Source organism: Puma concolor, chromosome A3 (assembly GCF_028749965.1).
Source record: "Puma concolor isolate L17-30 chromosome A3, mPumCon1.1.hap2, whole genome shotgun sequence".
Classification (NCBI taxonomy): Eukaryota; Metazoa; Chordata; class Mammalia; order Carnivora; family Felidae; genus Puma; species Puma concolor.
This window is the reverse complement of record NC_141669.1, coordinates 54,816,801-54,839,781: the sequence shown is the minus strand read 5'-3', so window position 1 is coordinate 54,839,781 and position 22,981 is coordinate 54,816,801. Positions and strand designations below refer to the sequence as shown.

Below are 22,981 nucleotides of genomic sequence, written 5' to 3'. Positions count from 1 at the left end.
ACTGAGAAGAAGTTTCCAGAACAGTCAGAAGAGAACCAGAGAAGAATTGTACTACCGAGGCAAGGGGAGAGAGAATTCCAGTGGAAGAATAATCCACTGTTTACCCCTTTATGTCATCTTTTCCTCTATTTCTAGTCTTGGTGAATGACATCACCACAAACCCCAGCCACTTACACCAAAGATCTGGGAGTATCTTTCTCATACTGCAAGGCTGGACAACACCTGCCCTGACATCTGTCCTGTGATCATCCCACATGACCCATTCTCTGCCTCCTCGGTGCCTTAGCTCAGGCCTTTCCCTTTCCTCAACCAGTTCGCTGAAATAGTCTCTAAATTGGTCTCCTTACCTACTTCCTTCGCCCTTCCCCCACCCCATGTATTCTTGACAGTGGCACCAAATTAATCTTTTTAGAACACACATCTAATCTTGACATCATCTGACCCACCCTTTGACCTTTAAACACTTACCCAGAACTCTTTTTTTTTTTTTTAATTTTTTTTTCAACGTTTATTAATTTTTGGGACAGAGAGAGACAGAGCATGAACGGGGGAGGGGCAGAGAGAGAGGGAGACACAGAATCAGAAACAGGCTCCAGGCTCTGAGCCATCAGCCCAGAGCCTGACGCGGGGCTCGAACTCATGGACCGCGAGATCGTGACCTGGCTGAAGTCGGATGCTTAACCGACTGCGCCACCCAGGCGCCCCAACCCAGAACTCTTTTAGAGTAAAATGTGAACTCTTTAGCAAGGCATTCAAGAGCCTTATTGCTCAGGCCACTATTTCCCTAGTTTCATCTCTTACCACAACCTACACCCTTGTAATTTCCAACAAAACTGTACCATGTGGTTCCCCGAACTAACTCATGCACTTTCTTGCCTTTAGCTAATGCCCTTTATCACCACTCCCATCTTTACATAGGTGATGCCCTCTCACCCTTATGAGATGATCATTAGTACTTGGCCCCCTCCTATCACTAGTTGTGGGCTCCCTGTAGTACAAAAAAAAAAAAAAAAAAAAAAAAAAAAGAACAATCACCTCTCTACATCACATCTTCATTCAAAATACCTCCCTTATTCAGAATGTCTCAACTCCATAACAACTCACATTGCATGATAAGCAGCAGGATGGTTGATTATCAAGAGATGGAAAGGAATAACCCTTAGTGTTCGTCCTCTGGGGTCTCATTCAGTGGCCTTATCTTCTTTGCCTCAAATCCTGATGCTCAACCATGTACAGCTCCAGTTAATAAATACCTGTAGGAACCACCTGGAACAGAGCTTTCCCAAGATCTTGGTGGCAAAGCATTATGATCAGAATCATAGTCATTCTGACATCATTTCTCACATACAAGGTAATGCAAATACCAAATTTATGGAAATGACATAGAAAATTTAAAAAGTGAAGTATCCTAACTGTACCTATACACCAGTCAAAATAATAAAAGGAAATTCAAGATGCCATTGGACAGCCATAATCTAACCACTAATCAATAAATCACGGCCCACGACATTACTGGCTTATGCTTCTTGTCCCAGCACAATTATTAATGGTTTCTTATTTTACTTTTGAAAATGTCTGTTTGGATTTTAACGTATATGGCCATCCTGATTGTTAATTGTCATAAAAGACAATATCAAAGAAACAAAAGGGGAGATGATTAAAGGCCAAACTGGTGAAGCTCCTTGTATGCATTACTCCATTAAAATGGTCAACCAATACAGCACTCCTGGTTTTCCCCAAGTGCCCCAATTTTAAGCCTTTCCTGGTATACCCACTCCCACATTCCCATAAGAATCTGTGGAGATTTTCTAGTACTTCTCAGTATTAATAACTAGCATTATAAATTGTAATTGTGCATTTCCTGACCCCTCCATGGGGAGGCAGTGTTGCATAGGTGTTAAAAGCCCAGGTTTAAACACCAGAAAGGAGACTGAACAGTGTTTAGACTAAGAGTGTGGACTCTAGAGCCAGACCACCTGAGTTCAGATTCCAACTCTACCATTTAACTAGTTGTGTGTCCTTGAGCAAGCTACTTAACCTCTTTGTGAACTCCGTTTCCTCATTTGTAAAAAGGGAGATAATATTATCACATGGGGTGGTTGTGCCTAGAACAGAACCCTATGAGCATGTAGAAAGTTCTCATGAAGTGTTAGCTACTATTACTAAGTGGTAATGCGGGTAAAGTGCTCACCACAATACCTGCTGCTTAGTAAGTACTTAATAAATATCAAGGGTTGGAATTATTAATCTTTATAGGTTCGAAAGGACCTAGTAGCATTCAAAAATCCATTTGTTGAGGGGCGCCTGGGTGGCGCAGTCGGTTAAGCGTCCGACTTCAGCCAGGTCACGATCTCGCGGTCCGTGAGTTCGAGCCCCGCGTCGGGCTCTGGGCTGATGGCTCAGAGCCTGGAGCCTGTTTCCGATTCTGTGTCTCCCTCTCTCTCTGCCCCTCCCCCGTTCATGCTCTGTCTCTCTCTGTCCCAAAAATAAATAAACGTTGAAAAAAAAAATTAAAAAAAAAAAAAACAAAAAAAACAAAAATCCATTTGTTGAAACAATAAATAGAGTGTGTTGTATTTATGCATATTATAAATACGTCCAGCAAGATGAGAACTGAGAAAGGCCATATATTTTAGCAGAAATAAAGCATTGGCGACTTTTGGAAGTGCACTTTCAGGGTATCATAAATGCTGGAACTAAAATTTAGTGAGCTGATGGTCTTAGTAGGAGATAAGAAAGTTTGTTTAGGATTTCTGAAAAGAAAGATGAACATACACAACTTCTCCTTCACCACCTCCCCCACTATCATCTACAACTGCCCCAATCCCCTAAAAGAGAAAGTCTTAAGGAGGCATGTGGGGGCAGCCTGCCTCAGGTCCAAAGACTAAAGATAGTGACATTGACATGCAGCACACTTGTAAGAAATTCCACTAGAAACAAAACAGATGGACTGAGTTTGAAGGATGTTAGCCAGGCTCTACTTTCAACTCCGTTGCCAAGTTGTAGAAAACACGGAGAGTAAGATTTGGGAGAAGCTACAAAAACAATCCCAAATCTAGAAGTGAGTTTGAAGTAAAGAGTGGGAAGTAAAGAGTGATGAGAACCATCTCCCTGGAGCCCTTCTGCATTGTACAGAAGCCGCTACACTGGATAAGGAAGGGGCAATTAAGCCACAAAAGAGAGATCCCATGAGCCCCAGTCATCTTCATGACCCTGGTTCTGTCCAGCTTCACTGAGTCCTCCCCATAGATCCTGGACCTTCATAGATCCTGGACCTCCAGGGAAACGGCAGAGTTCTGTCTTTGATTCTGTGGATACAGTAAGGGCCAGGAAAGATGTCTGGTACAACAAAATATGAACCTGAAGTGAATACCAGGCCAAAAACCCCTACCAATGACAAGCTGGAATGGATGTAACCATGTCCAAATAAAAACATGCAAACCTTGTGAGGATGAAATTCATCTGTGGCAAATGATAAGAGTCTATTCCATTCCCTATTCTTCTCTAAGTGATGGAAAAATAACCTAAGCTTATTTTAGCCATCAAAAGCAACTCCCTTCTTCCAGATTAAGTTCTTAGAGAAGTTTATGAGTGCGAAATGAGGCAAAACAAAAACAAAAACAAAAACAAAAACAAAACACCACAAGAAACTATGTCGGAAGCAAATACCAGATCCAGCAACACCTTCCCACATTCAAGGATGACAATAGGGCCTATAAAATTTCAGCAACTTTAAAAGGGGATTAAACAAAATTCCCAAGGTGAAAGAAGAACATGTTTATACACAAAGAATTTTCAAAGCAAAAGAGGACAGTTTTGGCACCATATGTTTTGTAAATTAAATGATGTTAAATAAAATAAGAAATCTGTGAAATAGATAAAATATGAAACAAGGAGACAAGGAACCTAGAGCAGTTAACAAAATATGAAATAATAGGGAAAAATGTAAACTCACCTTAGAAGCAGTAAAGAGCCAAACCAACAATGGAGAAAATGAAATGAATTGATGAAGCCTTGTTTGAGAAATTCTCCAAATTTGAATAGGAAAATGGGTTAGATAAAGTGATAAGAGAGAAGGTAAGAAATATTGAATGATGAAAATAGATATCCAAATATCCAACATACCGGATAATTTCAGTTGCTAAAGAATAGTCTAGAATAAACACTCAAAGATTGAATAGAACTTTCCTGATTTAAGAAAAACCTGCAAATGAAGATTGAATAGGCTTATCAAGAAGCAATAAAAGTTAATTAATTAAAAGAGATGAGTACTTAGGTATGTCCTTGTGATCATTTTTAATTTCAAAGACAAAAGAAGAATTTTACGAGCGGTAAAGACACGGGTTACCTACAAAGGTTCTGACACATTAAATGGTGGAGAATTTTGATGGATAAATTTATGACCTACAATGTTATATTCAGCAAAGATGTCACATGTGAAGAAAATAGGAAAACATTTTCAAATACATATAGATTCTTCTTAAAAAAAGGGAGTAGGGATAATTTTCAGGAAATTACCAAAAAGTGAATCAAGATTAAAGAAAACTTTAAATATAATAGTTATTATATAAAAGAAGTGGCAATGACCATTGAAGCCATTTAAGCAAATATATGTCCAGTTAGTATCGTCAGTAAATTTTAGATAATAATACATCAACAAACAAGAGCAGCCTGTCAGGAAAAAGGAACATGCTGAAAATAAGAAGATTTTGGAAAGTATATTTCTGACTACTCAAATCCATTGGAAACCATGACCACCATATTGCAGAAAGTAAATTCAGTTCATCAGAAGACAGTTTAAGAAGTTTTTCCCAGAACTGAAGCAGAAAGAATGTAGAGTTAAAAATGATGAGACAGGAGATAGGTGCTAGGAACAGGATATATAAACACATACACACACACACACACACACACACACACACATATATACACAATAAAAAATATATCTATATAAACTATATACAATATATTTACTATAAAAATTCTAGGAAGAGAAAAGAGAACATTTAGAGGACCTACCAAATACTCAAACTAATTAATTTTTAAAAGGATCCACAACATACACAACCTTATAGATAAATTCTTAAAATATAAGATTAAATAGAAATGTCTACATTCCTCCAAAAAAGAAAAAAATTAGATTTCCCTTCCCCCTGCAAAAAAAGCAAGACTCAGACTGATATTAAATTTTTTTTTCTTTTTGGCCTACAACATTAAATGCTCAAAAAAAAAAAAAAAAAACCTCAGTAATTATAGAGTTCTGAGTGAAATGTGATATTTAAATTTCATAACTAGGCTTTCAAAATTCAAAATGTATGCCATCCACATACCCTTACTGAGAAAAATTGCTAGAAAATATTGACATCAAAATGTAGAGTATATTGGAAATAAAGAGCAAGAAAAAGATGTAGCATAAAAGAAACAGAGGTAATTGGCCCCGGAGAAGTTAATATGAGGTTATACAGACACGTAAAACTTAACGGATAGATTCTCAAAAGAGGAAGTGAAAAATAGAAATTTTTTACTCAGGCTATAAAAAAATTACTTCCACTACATTCATATACAAACAAAACAAAATAACAACAACAACAACAAACCAAAATGTAGTCTACTTTTAGCTCCCCAAACCCCCTTCTTCCTCCCAGGTCCACCTACTGAGTAGTAAGAGTTATGGAAATCCCTAAATTTTGAACCAAAGTGATAATAAGAGTCCAATGTTGCGATTTTAGAAAATTCAGTTAGGCAAAATGCTCGATCTTTCCAACTTTGCCTCCCCACCCCCTCCCAGTAGAATGTGGACATTTGAGAGGGACTAGTTTGCCTTTGTGAGTAGGTCCTTTGGTTTTGGACCAGTGGGGTTTCATGGAAAGTTCTAGAAAAGTTCATCTTCAAGGAACAGAAAATTTCAGTATCACACTTTTCCAGAAAACAGAAAAAGATGGAGTCTCCCAGTTTATTTTAGGAAGCTTGTATATATCTGATATCAATATCTACTAAAGATAACATGTTCATATGCAAAACTGCTGACCAAACTGAATAAAAACTTTAAATCCAAAATCAGATATCATCAAAATTATACTAACAGTGTAGTAGAAGAAGAATATACCAAGACCAAGTAAAGTTTATCCTAGAAATGCAAGGGTGCTTCAATATTTAGGGAATGTATTAAGATAACTCTCATCTATTCTTGACTGCCAAAGATGAAAAACAAATCATTTTCTCAGTGGAATCTGAAAAGACATCTCTCTGAATACTTAAGTGTTCAAAGGACATAGAGGGTATGAATAATGAGGCTGTTTTAATACATATATTTTGAACCATATACCCCACAGAGAATAAACTTTCTTTTCAAATATCCATGAAATATTTATTAAGTTGCAAAGAATGCCTCCGTATATATCCCAAGGCACAATTTTTCTAGTCCACATTCTCAGCAATAAATAACAGGAAATAAGTAGCAAAAGTTTAGCTACCAGGAAAAATACACTAAAGTTTAGCTACACTCAAACTTTAGCTAACCAGGAAAAATACATAGATTTTTGTGATGAGAAAAACTGAAAGAAAGTCACTGTCTAGGACAGAGGTTGGCAAACTATGGCCTGCAGACTGTTTTTATAAATACAATTGTAGCATCACCACACTTTTTAAATTTATGTATTATCAGTGGCTGCTTTCAATGGTTGCTTTTGTGCTACAGCAGCAGATTTGAGCAGTTACCATGGGGACCATACTCTGCAAACCTGAAGTATTTACTGTCTGGCCCTCTACAGAGAGTTTGCTGACCCCTGGGCTAAGAAAACATTTGCACCCCAGTAGAAAATGGGCAAAGGATATTGATGGCAGGGTCAGCCTCACGGGCACATGGGACCTCTGCAGTCACCCAGGAGCCCGCACTTACAAAGGTCTGGCACTTGGTTTAATGCTCTGCTGTCACCATCTTGAAATTTTTAGTAATTTTTGAACAAGAGGCTTTCCTTTTCATTTTGCACTGATTTCTGCAAATTATGTCGTTGGTACTAATTGATATTCAAGGGATACCTGGGTGGCTCAGTCGGTTAAGTGTCGGACTTCGGCTGAGGTCATGCTGAGGTCATGATCTCACAGCTCGTTGGTTCAAGCCCCATGTCAGGCTCTGTGCTGACAGCTCAGAGCCTGGAGCTTGCTTCGGATTCTGTATCTCTCTGTCTCTGTGCCCCTCCCCTGCTCACACTCTGTTTCTCTCTCTCTCTCTCTCTCTCAAAAATAAACATTAAAAAAAGAAAAGAATGCTTATTGATACTCAGTGTTTTTAAAACAGAAAGTGCACAATAAATATGAAAAAAATCTGTGGCTTATAATTAAGTCCATCCAAATAAAAATTGCAGTGAAGATCCATTTTCATCTATAAAACTTACAGATATTTCAGAAAGAGGTAATCCCAGGTGTCAGTGATGGATAAGAAACGAGCACTTCAGATCTTACCCCTGGGACTTTAATAATCATGATGGCGGGAAGGGAGGTAGAGCGGCCACTGTCCTGTGTGCTCACTGTGTCTCAGGCAGGATACTTGGCACCTTGGGATCATTAGATTTAATCCTTAAAACAATCCTTATGAGATAGATACTATTATCCCCATTGTATAAAGGAGGAAGCTGAAGTGTAAGAAAGCAAAACATCTTGTTCAAATGCCATACTAGTAAGTGGAAGAACAGGAAGGAGTCTGAACTCACATCAGGAGTTTAAACTCACATGGGTATCCACCAAGTTGGTGCTCCTAACTGCTGGTCTGAACAGCCTCAAGAGTAAGTTGTTCCACATTTCTGTATAAAGAAATGCAGTAATTACAAATATATGTATCCCAGGGTAGAAAAAAAAAACCCATTTTTACTGTACTTGGATATATAGAAAATAGTTTAAAGCTGCTTTTTTAATCCAAGAAAGACCCTCCTGCTGGGTGCAGGTGTGGTGAGCAGAAGAGAACACTTTTTTCCAAACTGGAAATCTTAGCCCAGTGCAAGAATTTAAACAGTCAGTATATCAAATTTGAGGTTTTGTCCCTCCCCGCCCTCCACTTCTCTCACTCACATGGCTTATTGTGTCCTCCTGGCATGCATGTGAAGGGGGCCTCTGACTTCCCTGGCAGCCACGTTACTGTCCTTGTCTGGTCATGGTCACCTAGCGGTCATCCACACATCATGTTGGTGGCTTTGGCTGGTAACCTGAGGGGTGGGGGGGTCTCACCTATCACATCTTAGTGTTCATTTTAATGAGGGGAAATACCTTTTGGACAAGTAACCGATTTCTGTTTTCCAAACAACTATAGTTTTGTGTTAAATTTGCACCAAACATACGAATAGTTGGTATCAGATAATATTTTAGGTTTTTCCTGGTGTGTGTGTGTGTGTGTGCTGGAAAAGTCAAATTAATAGAGATGAAAGGAGTACTTATTTTGCTATAATATCCTTTTGCTCTGATTTGCAAGAGAAAATACAGTTTACATCTATCTATCTATCTATCATATTACTTACATATAATTGACAAAAAGTTCCACACAGAATTACTTTCTGTTACAGCATGCAATAGATCCTAATATTTCTGTTCCATTCTGCTTCATTTTGTTTTTAATGTTGGCAATATCCTACCAAAATGATTTCCCAAATCACTAATAGGTTGCATTCTGCAGCTTGAAAGTCATTGTTTTTACAGCCATCAGTCAGTTTGACTAAAGGAAAAATTCCTCACAAGTCAGTAGGGTGGGGCTGGGTGTCCTGGGCTGGGGTCTCCACAACATGGAAAGGAGCCCCCAAACTCAAAGTGGAGTGCTCAATGGTTTGGTTTGGGTCTGGACTGGTATCTGAAGAAGTTGGAATAGAGGCAAGAGTCAAGGTCAAGCTTTTTAAGCATGAGGAAGGCTTGGCCATGAACCCTGTCAGTAATAGGAGGATAAGGCGTGGGCTGGGTTTCGGGCTCCAGCCAATTTGAGTGCAATGTGAGATTAGGAGGAATGAGGGAGGCCACGGAAGAAGCTGGGGAGCAGAGGGAGGGGGCCAATGAATGCTGGGCCTTTGACGGACTAATTGCTTGTCCCACTTAGTGGCGCCTGAGCCTGCGCACCCTTCCAGGATTAGCTGGGGACCTGGGTGGGTCACTTAGAACATCAGTGACTTCAGTTGGGTGGGGCTAAGGAAGAGTGGGACTGACAGTTTTATAATTTCCATCGTTAGAGCAACTCTCTCTTCCAGGATTAAAAGACTTGTGGGTGATGGTTTCAAAAATAAGCTCTGTTTTCCCTTTCGTCTTATTCTAACCCATGTACAAAAGAAGGGGAGACAATTTAAACTCAGTTTGGCCCACTTGATTCCTTCTGACTCTGGTTGTGTGTGTGGCTAATGGAAAGAGCCTGTGTTTTCTAAGGAGCTTAACCACAGGGAGGTTTGGAAACTCACATAAGCACAAAAGAATGTATTTCAGAAAACAAATCAGAATGAGATTTAGGGTTCTTATTTTGCTCCTACTCTTTGCATATTAGACCTTTGGAAGTAATTGAGCAGAAATCTGAGGGTAATGCCAGGTTACATGTGAAATCCTTTGCTGGGAACTCATAATGAATGCAATGACACAAAAGTTTGTTGATTTCTTACTATGTTCCAAACATTGGAGAGGGCATAGAAAAACAAAAATAAGTAAGAAACTTTGGAGCTGCCCCCAGCACTTTCTTCTTGTGGAGCTAGTAGTAAGGACTGGTGGCTTTGCCATCCCATGATCTGGGAAACCCTTCTCAAAGTCAAGTCAAAAAAATGGTGTGAAAAGGCATTGACTCTGATTTTTAGTGGACCCATGTATATTGAATGGATCTTCAAGCACGGAACTCTGTAGGACTGTATTCAAGCAGAATTCCTGGAGGCCCCTTGAATTCCAAATTTTGCTGAGACTTATACTGAACCAAAGCACAAAATCCCAATAAGGAGCCTGAATCCTCCACATTGTCCTGATACCCAGCTGAATTATGGAAATCTTCAGGGACTAGAATTGTATTTGAATTAAGATTTAATTAAGTCAAATATCAGGGACATTTCACATCTGCTGATTTTCTACAACATGGACATTTCAGCTCTCCATGACTATAGTTTGCCACCGACTTTGTCTTAAAAGCAGTTTTTTTAAACCCATAACAGAGTCCAGTGAAACATTTGCAAGTTCCTACATAATCTGGGCTAAGAAGCAGTTTTTATTTCTACCTTGGAGCTTTGGTAACAATGGCTGGGTGAGCCATTACTGCCTGAAGAGAACATCAGGACTCCATAGCTGGGATTTTAATATCATTAACTATTAAATAGGTTGATATGATTAATGGTATGTTTTATATGTGGTAGGGTGGATAGAAGCTGGAATTGAATCCACTCTCTACCATTTCCCCATCTAACACCCTATTTCTGGCTATGACCAGGAGGAATCCACTTAAGTCCTCAGGGTTGAGAGGAAGCCAATGATCCAAATATGGACACACCACCCTGGGTTGTACCTACTAGGTACAACTAGGTACTGGGAGTACCTACTAGGGCATATTCCAAGCCAGAAAACCAATTTATAAGGCAAAGTACAAGTGACACATGCATCCTTTAACACAAAGTCCAAATTCAGTCAAAGACCTATATCTATCCTAACATATCTATCCATGTGGCAGAACGACAGAAGTCTGGATGAGGTCACAGTGGATGGTTTCCAGAGGCCCCATGAATGATGTATTTAGAGTTCAGGGTTAGGAAGTCTAGCTATGACCACTGGGTGGTGATGAGGCAGGGAGCGGGACTATGGCACCAGGCAGGTAAGCCTTTTGCTCCTGCAGATTTGGGTTAAAGAAATACGAGCAGTACCCCCAACAAGCTCACCTCCATGGCTAAAATCACAAGCAACTGACGTGGGGTTCTTTCCCTTCCCAGGGGGTATTATAACCTTGGGGTGAGACAGAGTGTGATTTTGCCAGTTAAGAAGACTCAGTAATAAGGACTAGAAGGATTCCAAGGCAGCGATATAGATAACCCTATATTCCTCTGCTCCTTGAGTAGGTTAGACCCCTTGGGGTCCCATGGTAACCCAGAGAAGACAAAACCAGTTTGGTTCCCAGAATATGAGAAGGTTATATTTACCCACACTTGAGGTAACAGACTAGGTACATTTCAAGTGTGTCCCCAAAACGGTATATTTTGGTCAAGGCTTATATAATTGCATAAAGAATGATGATGTTTAAGTATGAAACAACAAACTTCAACAGTCTCTGGGCAATTATTAGCACAGTTGGGATAGGAAAAGCAAGCCTATCAAATATCTCCTTGCCTCCAGTTTTGTCTTAGGGGTCTCATTTTATTTTCTTCTTGAGAAAATACAGTCCCTGCCCATTAGCAAGAAGGTTTTCAGATAGATACAGACTTTTCTTTAACACCCGAGGTGATTTCTCAGATCTTGCCCTATTTGTGGCATCAACAAGTCACATGAATACCAAATTGTGTACATTTTACATGTCAGTCAGATAGAAGAATCATGAAAAAGGAATGTTTTAAGACAGTGTGAAAGTGTGAGTTATTATTGAATGACCTGTTTAAGTAAAGGGATGCAAATAGATTTGTAGCTGTTAAATAAAGACCATCCTTGAGAACAAAGAAATGGTAACCTGAGAATTTACTCCAAACCTCTCCTCCTTAGGCAAACAACCAAGAATGGTGCCTCAATTCTGATTCAAGTCCCTATTTCACCAACACTTTGCTTCCTCTTCTCCCTCCTATAGAATTCCCATGCTGTAGGACTTCTCTACTAATGAGAAAATCAAACTTGGGATGAAGGAAGTAGGGGATTCCTCTCTAATCACTAGGCATCTTACACTACCCCTCAGATAGACCTTGTCCTGGTCACCTGGACCAACATACAACACTACATTTCAGAAGAGGTCACAGATGACCAGTGTTCAAGGAAATCTCTTGGTTCCAGTGAAAAGGATTTGTAGATTTCTAGATCGGACTATGGCTTATCATCAGTCATGTGTTGCCTCTTCTGAGGCACTTACATAGCATTAACCCCAGAACCAGACCACTTACCCCATGGCTGAAGGAATGCAGCTAGGACCAGTCTTTGAAATTTGAAGTATACCATTGAATCCTGTCCAGGATGATGTCCTGGATTCTAATGAAAGAGGATTTCCAAAGTTTTAAAAGCCCAGGGCTAGGATATGCAGTTCTGGTGAGCTCTTGGGAGACTTCCAGCTGCCAGTAGGTTGTTCTGTTGATGATTAGGTAGGTCCATTGACCAAGGAGCTGTGCTCTAGAGTCACTGGCCCATATGGGAAGGCTTCTCGGGTTCACACAGGGTCACAGGAATTGGCTGGAGCTGTCTGAGTACGAAATTCAGAGGGTTTATCTAAATGAGGGCAGAAGAGCTGGTGTCCAGCTGGCAAAAGATCAAGAGGCTTCCTTGAGCAATCAAGGCTTCTTCTTTTCATGCTCTTCTTTCTTCCGCTGTACAAACAGGTTGATGCTGGAGAGGCAAATATCCCTAAATCCCTCACAGAGAGAGCAGATAGTAATGACTGAGAGATGTACATGGTGCCCCGAAAGCATGGAGCAGGGGTGATGAGCCCCATCTATGTCAGTTAAAGGCAAGAGGCAGAGACTGAGTTGAGTCTTAAAGAATCAGTAGGAGCAGTGTGGACCTGGAGTGTCCCAAGCAGCTGGAATATGTATAAAGGCTAAGAGGCCAGAATGGAAAAGGTTTATTTTTGAGAGGAGGGGTCCCCACCCCTCTCCTTGCCAGATTCCTTTCGCCATCTGTCCATCTCCTCACCCCCAACTCTGCAGGGCTCTATGCTGCCACCGGAGGAAATTTCTTGTTTTTCCCCAAACAATTGTTTAAATATGTATTTCTGTATTACCTAGAAGAGTTAAATGTTGTTCAAATGCTGATTTACTCTCCTTTAGGGGATTGTGTGTTCTGATCCTTTGTCTATTTTTCTATTGTTTGCTTTTTAATATTTACTTGTACCAATTATTTACATATCCTGGACACAAATTTTGTCTTTTTTATTTGCTGCAGACATCACTTCTTTTCTTTTCTTTGAACCTGTTTATGGTACCAATTTGTCATTCAGAATTGTAGATGGTTCAGGTAGTCAAAATTATCCTTTTCATAAAAAATAATTCCTACTTTCTGTACCTGGCTGGAGAAACCCTTCACTAACCTGAGGACATAAAAGTCTCCTTCTATAATTCACTCAATGGTTTAAAGTTTTGTTTTTCCCATTAGGTTTTAATACATCTAGGGTTACATTTGGTATGAGACAGTGATCTAACTGGGTTTTTTTTCCCAATTAGAAATCCACTGTCATAACATCATTATTAGGGGGTTAGTTCTCTATCCTCAGTCTGAGTCACCTTTTTCACTATATAGCAAGACTTCATGTAGGTTGAGGTTTGGGTTCTCTCTTCTACTCCATTGGCTCTACAGTTATTTCACGTGTCATGCATATGGAGTCATTATATCGGATAGGGCAAGCTTTCCAGCTTTATTATTATTTTTCACAATTGCTTTAATTATTTTTAGACATTTAATCTTCATTTCATTTTTAAAGTCAGTTTTTGAGTTTTACAAAACATCCTTTCAGAATACTTCCTAGAATTGAAGTTACAGATTAAGTTGGGAAAAATGAGATAGCCTTATGATACGGAGTCTTTCGCTGTATGACCATAACATATTGTGCCCCTTTCTTCAGGTCAGATAAACATCATTTTTGGATGTGGGGCAGAGACAAATAAATTCTCCTTATAGAGATGGAATATACTCAATCAGAATGAGAATTCTTGGGTTGTTGTGCCATGAAAATGAAAGCACAAAATCTATTGCACAGATCCATCTTAAATTTCCATAGGCTAGGGATGCCTAGGTAGCTCAGTCAGCTGAACGTCTGACTCTTGATTTCAGCTCAGGTCATGATCTCAGTCGTGGAATGGAGCCCCACAATGGGCTTTGCATTGAGCGTGGAGTTGCATGAGTCTCTCTCTCTCTCTCTCTCTCTCTCTCTCTCACACTCTCTTTCCCTCTCTCTCTTTCTCTCTCTCTCCCTCCCTCCCCCTCTCCCTTTGCACCTCCCATGTGCATCCTCTCTCTAAAAAACAAATAAAATAAAAACATTTAAAAATCTATAAAATAGTCTGAAACAAAGGAAAAAATAGCAACGAATAACTCTTTAGAAGTTAAAATTAAGGTAAATGAGTGAATAAAGTAATCTGAAACAAGTGGAAACTCTTTGTACAAAATGTCAGGGTAGAATGAATAAACTCTTAACCTCAACAATTATTAGAATGACAGGCAGAAATGCAGTGCTCAGCTGAAACATATCCTCAAGTGAAAGGAAGTGGCATCGTAGCTACACAAAGAATGAGTTAGAACAGAAAAACCTACTATAAAGTCACTGCAACAGATTGAGAGTATTGGCATTGTGGAAAATACAAGCTGAACTGAAGCAGTTAATAAATGATATCAGTAAAACAGAAGTCAATCTTGGGAAGTAAAGAAGCCCCCTTCCAAATCTAAAATTCTGTAATTCCATATGTCCTAGAGAAAGTTTCCCTCTACTTTAGGAAGAAGATTCCTTTTGAATATAATGAAAGGCTGTATAGTTTTTCTTCGTTTGTTATTAGTATGAATAGTTACATTAAATGTTCTTAAACATTGAACCATCCATGCATTCCTGAAATAAACTCCACCGGTTAATTAATTATTATTCTTTTGGATTCCTGCTGGATTTGTTTTGCTATCATCTTATTTAGAGATTTTTCATCTGTATTTGCAAATGAAACCTGACTCTTTGAGGAGGGGGATTTGTTTGTCTTTGTGTCTTTGGGCATCTAGTTTGTGCTAATTTCTTTAAATAAACTGGAATTGTTTTTCTTCCCTAATCAATGAATAATTTAAATTGCACAGAAACAATGGTTTCTTAAAGATTTGAAACCGACCTGTGAATCTGGGTAGGTCCAGGTATTGTTTTAGTGCATTAGTGTGTGGAGTGGGGGTGGAAGGGATGGAAGGGGGAGGGAAGGGAGATTCTTTAACAAAATTTTCAAGAACGCTAACATTGAGTCTAAACACCTTTCCAAATGATTTCCAAAGTTATAGAAGCTTCTGATAATGAGCCCAATTAATGTAAGATAATAGAACATAAAGAGAAATGATACAAGGTAAGGATGAATGAACACTTGATTAAGTGCCATCTGCTTTTGTTTTCCCAGATCAGGAAGTGTGCTGCACCACTGGAATGAAATCTATTACTTTGTGGAACAGTTGGCTCATAAATTCATCAGGTGAGAAACACAATGTATATATAGGGCTCTGCCATGAGTAAAACTAGCCTACGTTTGCTATTCTGCTAACTACTAACTACTTTGGGCATGCTTTTTGACAAAGGTAGACTCTCAGATCTTTGACCAGAGACTTGACTTTGTTTTAATCTTTGCCGTGTTAGAATAACTTTTGGCTTTGTGTTTTCAGAAGGACCCTGATTTGGTTATAAGACCAAAATTTTACCGCTGTCTCTCTTATTGAACAATATATTCTTTCAGAAGGATCATTAACATTTTCTTCCACAGTGCACCACACTGGGCCACTTGGCTTATTCTAGCTGGACTCAGGTGTAAAAGGTGTAGGGTGAAAGGTGACCAATTCATTCCAGTGTGCCCAGAACTTTCCCTATGACAGCGCTGAAAATCTCACATTTTGAGAGCTCCCTCAGTCCCAAGGAAACCACCATGTTGGTCAGCCTGGCTGTGTGTCCTAACAGGTAGAATTCTCTGAGCATTCTTTATACCACTTTCCAAGGGAGGACAATGCAGTTTTGAACTGCACTATAAACGTTGCAGAGCCTGGGAGGTCCTACTTTCCAGTAAGTATCGATGTCCACTGGTAAAGAAAAGGAGGTCATTTTACCTTCCTTGGGTACAGTCTCCAAGGGAAGACACAACTGTGATAGCTTTCATGGATGTGCTTGAAGCCAGTTGTCAAGGTCTTTGGTAAAATTGTTCTGATCATCGTGAACTCTAAAGCAGCCCCCCTCCTGTGTCATGGCGTCGGTAAAGTCTTCCAGCCCATGTGAGTAACCATAAACTTCTTCTTTGAATAAGATTCTTTATCTCAGAAGACCCCTGAGACCAATATAATGACAAACACATTCCCTCCAAATTCAATTGACCTCTTACCTGCTTGCCTGATTGGAGGGGAAGGGTTAGGAGGTATCCTCTCTGTGATGTCAAAAATTAGAAGCTGCAGCAGGCAGCATCTAAACCCAGATTGTTGGAAAAAGCAGATGCCAAGAGGAGAGAGAGGAAGGGGAAAGAAGCAAATACATGAGCGGTATTAAAATCAAAGTATTTGTGAGAATTGTAGAAGCCTACAATTGAAAACAACGACTCCCAAACTATCCTAAGAGACATTCGCTACCCTTAACTTGAATAGCGTTGGTGAGAAACTGTTGCCTTTGGAGGCAACCAGCTCAATAGTTGGACAATTCCAGTTTCCAGAAAAGTCTTTTTTGTCGTTGAGCCAATATGTCCTTCCTATACTCCCGTCCATTATATCCATTATATCCTTTGAAGTGATATAAAACAAATCTGCCTCCAGACACTTGACAGTATCTGCTCTGTTTCTATTTGCCCTTCTGGTCTTCTGTTCTTTCTGAAGCAGAGGAGTCTACTGGAAAAGGATTTGAAGTTAGGCAGATATGGACTTGAATCCAAGCTCCATTGTGCAACCATAGCAATTGACTTACCTTGGTTGAACCCTGGTTTGCATGTGAAAATTAGAAGAGAAAACATGTGCAAACCAAGTAGCCCAGCACCTGGCTTAGAGTGGCCACTCAGCACTTCTCTCTCGCTGTTCCTTCAGCAATTCCAGATGCCTCACTGTCTTAGAATCAAAGACACTGAGAGGTAGGGGTGGAGGAACTAAGAAACCACTTAACCCAATCCTTTCATTTTATTGATAAAGAAACTGAGGAGGAGAAAAGTTGACATGGCTTAATCCAGACCACAAGACACTTTCCTCTGGTTGTCTCCTCTGGCCTTTCTTGTCTATGGACACCCTCAGAGTGTAGCACCAAGATATCACTGTCACTGTCATGCAAATTCCAAGATTCAGGTACTGTATTTTGACTGCTGCAGCCCAAGTGCCTGTAATAGTATCTGACACATAGTACATGCTCAATCAATATTTTTGAATAAATGGATAGATTTTGAAAAGGAATGAATGATTTTTGCTTATTCACTCTTCTCTGTTTCCTTCAAGACCTCAACCCACACCTCTCACCCATCACTCTCAGCAAAGAACTTCACCTCCTGGTTTCACCAAGAGCCCTGTGAATAACAGAAAGTGATTTCCTAAAGTTCCAGTCCTACTCTTAAAAGATGCATGTATGTCCTTCCCCTTATCTCTGAGATTCAAGTATTCCCCCTTTGAAGGTGACCCCTCCATTTTAGTCCATTTTGTCCCATTGTCTCCAATCTTCTCCAGGTCTTTGTTTTTCTCTTGTATTTTTCTCTACCATTTCTACATCAATAGACGTAAACAAATCTCACCTACCCCACATCTGAAAAAAACAAACAAACAAAGAAAACAACAAATCTCCAGACTATGTTCCTCTATAGACACTATAGATACCTATTTCTTTGCTGGTTTCTCACTCAAATATCTTTAAAGACTCAGTATCACCATATCCTTACTTCCTATTCATTCCTTAACCCACTGCCATCTGGCTTCCATCCCCCCCTCCACCTGCTTGCTCTCTCCAAAGTCCCTAACTAATGCCCTAAGAGGACAAAGACAGAGAGTGTCTTGCAGTGCTTATTCTGCTGGATGCAGGAGCTTCGTTTGATTGAGAGCTCCCTGTCTTCGAAATTCTTTCCTCCACCTTCTGGTTCTCCTTTCATCTCACTGACTAGAGCTGGGCCTTTAAATGTTAGTGTTGGTTCTAGATTTGGGTCACTTCCCTTCTCGCTGCTGACACTGTCTTCGAACAATTCCACTCACATTAGTATGCTGAAAACTCCCAAATTAAGTCTCTAGCCAAGACTCATATATCAAATATACTAGTTGCCTCTTGGAGCTGTACATTACCCACATTTCAAATTCAATTTTTCTAGGGCTGAACTCTGTATAATTGTTTAGGAGCTCAAGTTCTAGAACCAGGAGCTTGGTTTTAAGTCCTGGGTCCACTACTTTCCCACTGTGTGACCTTGGGAACATTACTTTGTCCTTTAGAGTCTCAATTTCATTTTCTGGAAAACAGGAACAATAATAGTACTGATCTCATAAAGTTGTTACTGGTTTAATGAGCTAATATGTGCGCATCACTTAATGATAGTGCCTGATACATAGTGAGCACTTGATAAGGTTGACTGTTATTATAGTATTATGATAATTATGGTGTTTTGCTGATTAGCTGCAGTGAGGTGGTAATAGGAAGAATTGTGTCATGGACAGAGAACCGAGGTCTGTTTCAAGATACCGGCATTCAATTCATACTCCTTAGGCTCCTACCAAGTATTAAACACCATGATAAGGGTTTCCAAAGATGCATCAGATGTATGGTATTGAATGTAGACTTTATCCTAGAGGCAGTAGGAGCCATTGGAGATTTTTATAGCAGATGGATGACAGGTCTGACTTCTATTTTAGGAAAATAGCTCGGGAAGCAGTGTGGAGAATGAATTGGAACAAAGACTGTTGACAGGCAAGGTCACCGGCCAGGAAATAATTGCAGTGGTCACATAGTTGAGGGCAAAGTCCTAAGCTAAGAAATGGAAAAGGAGGGAGGGTTTAGGAAATGTTGGAGGAGGTGGGAACTATAAGATATGGGGGCCAGATCAGGGGTGGGAGGGTACTGCATGGTGAAGAAACAGGTTGACATTGTGACAGATGAACCAGTTGGCCACCCAGAGACAGTGCCTGACAGACAGCACTCTATTGGTGAATCCACTACAGCTGATAGTCCATCTTTTCTTTTCTTTTTTTTTTTTTAATGTTTATTTTTGATAGAGAGAGAAAGAGAAAGCATAAGCAGGGGAGGGGGACAGAGTACCTGAAATGGGCTCTACACTGACAGCAGTGAGCCCGATGCGGGGCTCGAACTCATGAACCATGAGATCATGACCTGAACCAAAGTCGGACGCTTAAGCAACTGAGATCCCCAAGTGCCCCATCTTTTCTTTTTTTTTTAAAAATGTCTGTTTTGCTTTTGTTATTTCTGGACAGTCCATTTTGCAGACAGAGAAACAAGTTTGGTCCTCAACTGAGAGTTGTTCTGCCTCTAAAAGTGTGGATTTTACCCAGGACAAAGCTCCTGAGCACTGCCATAAACAAGCCATGCCACCGTGTATATTAATAATGAGAAGTATAAAACTACCAAGTGGAATAGATATTCTGGTGGCCCATCAGCACCTTCTCTCCTTCTGGGATCACCTCCTTGGGAAACCGAGCAGAAATTAAAAGTTGATGGTGATCCTGCTTTCAGAGCAAAGGGTGTTTATAGTATGATCTTAGTGGCTGATGGCACCAAGCTGCAACAGGTTTAGCCACTCCCCTCGTTAGAGGATACACTGGACTGCCGTGGAGACACTATGAAATTTCACCTATCAGGGTCCCCTTTTTATAAACACCATGCAGACCAGTTGTCTTCTAGAGTTACACTTCTTCAGACAGAGCATGGGGCAGTGATGAATGTTAGCTTTCCTATTTGTCACCCGCTGTCACTGAGCGGTGGTGTCAAATCTGAAGCAGCGCCCCCGGAAGACACCACAGGTCTTCCCACTGGTCCACAGTTTCAAGTCGGCTACTGGCTAAATACTTGTGACACCAGCTGCGGGGTCTCTCTTAGGGTTGTAGGTCCTCAGCTCTGGCAGCCAGATAGGAGAGGAAAAACAGGTAAGATGACTGGAAGGAAATGGCATTCTATAGTCTTTCTATCTGCCCTAATAGAATTTCTTTTCCTTTCCAGCCCACAGCTAAGAATGTCTTTTATTGTCTTCTCTACTCGAGGAACAACCCTAATGAAGCTAACAGAAGACAGGTAAGGATGCTTCCCTTCCCTGTTGCTAAAAAGCCCACCTTTTCCTGAGTAGTTCTGGTATATGTGCCCTAGTGCCAGCCTTGACTGTCAGTCATTTTAAATTTAATTTTTTTAATGTTTTTTTATTTTTGAGAGAGAGAGCACAAGCAGGGGAGGGGCAGAGAGAAAGAGGGAGACACAGAATCCGAGCAGACTCCAGGCTCTGAGCTATCAGCACAGATAGCTCGAACTCAAGAACTGAGAGATCATGACCTTAGCCGAAGTCAGATGCTTAACTGATTGAGCCACCCAGGCGCCCCATCAGTCATTTTAATCATATAGTTCTTTCTTTCCACTGAAGCCTTGAACTTTGTACATTGACCCATCTGCTAGTTTACTCTGTGATGACTGATAGAATTTCCTGATGTTGGTGAAATTCTGTAAATGACTAAATCGCATTAAGGTAAATCTTACATTTGATTGGCAACTCAGTCTGCTAACTTCAAGCAAAATGTTAGCAAGCCAAATCCTTGGAGGATTATAGTTTCTTTTATTTAAATTAGATTTATTTTGTGGGTTAAGGTTTCAGAGATATAATAAGCATACTGTGAGAGAAGTAAGAACGTGAAATATTATTAAACATAATTGCCAAGGCAGGGAATAGAAAGGGAGGGTTTATGGTACCATGGAAAAAAGGAAATTTGAATCAGGTGTGGCAAAATGTTGTTGACATACAAGGATTACTTAGATGTAGCTTAACAAAGATATTATTTGGGGTTTTACCACTTACCCATGAAAACTAGCAAAAATAGAGATATACCATTTGTTCATAATTAGGATGGTATGTTGGAAGTGGAGATAACAGTTTTCTTGAGTTAATAACACTTTTGTCCACTTTTTAAAAAATGCAATAGTGACATGAGAGAAACATCATGGGGTGGGAGAGACACATGTGGGACTACTGACAGACTGTGTATGGACATGTAGGGAAAAGGAAAGGAGGAAGGGCAAGCACAGAGGACAGGGAGACTTTATAACATTCTTCTTCCAGAAATCAGACTAGGACTAATAGGATGGAGTAAGGTTTTCTGGATTTTGCACTAACACAGCAAATCTGAGTTAGTCCTCATTTTTCTCCATGTCTTTGTTTCCCATGTGTAACAAAAAGAATTCTCTGTACCATGTAAAAGTTTTCAAGTCCTATTTCTTTTTTTTAAATTTTTTTTAACATTCATTTATTATTGAGAGACAGAGAGATACAGAGCATAAGCAGGGGAGGGGTAGACACTCCCCTCACTCTCACTCACTCCAGGGGTAGAGAGGGGGAGACACAGAATCTGAAGTAGGCTCCAGGCTCTGAGCTGTCAGCACAGAGCCCAATGAGCGGCTCGAACTCACGAACTATGAGATCATGACCTGAGCCGAAGTCAGTCGCCTAACCAACTGAGCCACCCAGGCGCCCCTCAAGTCCTATTTCTCCTTCAGCAGTATCTATTATTCATGCATGCCATTTGAAACCCCATTTTAAAAACAGGGGTTTCTTATTTCCTATTAACAGAAGAAGAAACTGAGGCTGTGTCGTATTCCTAAGGATACAAGCAGAATGCACACTAAATGCAGGCTCCACATTCCTTCCACTCTCCCTTGCTGCCTTCTGTTAAACAGAGAATCCTAAAGCTCAAGAAACTTGAGAGATTTTTCCATCACTATTGGCCAAGGATTTTAAGAAGCTCTGAGAAAGTGTCTCTAGCCTATGAAAGACTCCTACTTTCTCTCAGTCTTTACATGATGACATCCTTTATGCAGAGATGGCTTTGTTCAGAGAAGACTCCCCTCTCACCCATTCTTCACATCCTCCTATAACCCAGGCCACCCGGTGCTGCTTCGTGCTGACCCCACTCACTCCATGCTTGAGTTTGGCCCAGAGACCTAGATCTCACACCTCTTGTGGGTATTTTGTGTGCTACTGCTCACAGCCTCTGGGAAGTGGGGAGGGCAGCCGAGGGGTTTACAGATTTATAAACGTTGTTAAAATGCTTAGGCTTTCAGACTCGTTTTGGTTATGCTAGCTCAAATTAGTCACCTGAATCCAATGTTTTTCACTTGAATCTAATGTTTTATGCCTTAACTTCACTACTCCTAGTTTCCTGTACCAAGGAGAAGACAGAGGTTATGATCTCCACTTTGCTAGAAAGAGCATTTAATATTTAAGGGCTGAATATGCATCAAACAGCCAAAAAATGCCTTGCTAAAAAGGATGTTTTGGTTTCATGAGGTGACTGCTTGGCCTAACCTATGGGTCAGCTGGCAAAGCATGAATGGATTACTGACACATCCCCAACATTATCAGCCTAGGGAGAAATGTGGACAAGCCTTCTCTCTCCAAAATACTTTTTCATGAGATTGGCTAAAAGAACTAGGCTTTCAGAGCTTCCAAACTGGTACTGTTTCTGAAAGATATGACTTACAGTGTTTTAGTTGGTCACAGGAATGTTTATGTTTTTCTCTATATCTCATCAGATTTTCACAATATCCCTATAAGACAGTAATAGATGCATTATTGTACCGATGTAATGACTGAGGAACCGTGTAAGTTAAAAAAAACTTGCTCAAAAACAGGACGTGAATTCAGAGACTCTCATTTCCACAAGAGCAAGAGATTGTGGGTAAACCACAAGAAATAATATCAAAGACATATTTGCATCCAGTTCTTGGGATCAAATCCATATAAAGGAAACCACAGGAAGGCTGAAGAAATATAATAGAAAATAAATATGGTGTGTTGAGAGGTAGTAAAGGAATTACAATTCGAATAACAATACTTACCATTTGTGTCTTTTATCTGCTGAACATTTTACATATCATTTCTCACTTAACCTCATATAACCATTCAATCTCTAATGGGGTCTCCTTATTTTATATGGA

At 40.0% G+C, this 22,981-nt stretch overlaps 2 protein-coding genes across 2 annotated transcripts in view; one reads left to right on the top strand and one right to left on the bottom strand.

Annotated features, from left to right (window-relative positions):
- ANTXR1 (ANTXR cell adhesion molecule 1) overlaps positions 1–22,981 on the top strand; it is a 223,029-nt gene that overhangs the window by 10,803 nt on the left and 189,245 nt on the right. The window contains exons 2-3 of the mRNA XM_086700957.1: positions 15,252–15,323; positions 20,006–20,077. Coding sequence (XP_086557083.1) covers positions 15,252–15,323; positions 20,006–20,077 — 144 coding nt within the window. The remainder of the gene's footprint in view (positions 1–15,251; positions 15,324–20,005; positions 20,078–22,981) is intronic.
- The window catches only part of GKN2 (gastrokine 2), a 112,990-nt gene that overhangs the window by 70,484 nt on the left and 19,525 nt on the right, over positions 1–22,981 (bottom strand). The window lies entirely within an intron of this gene.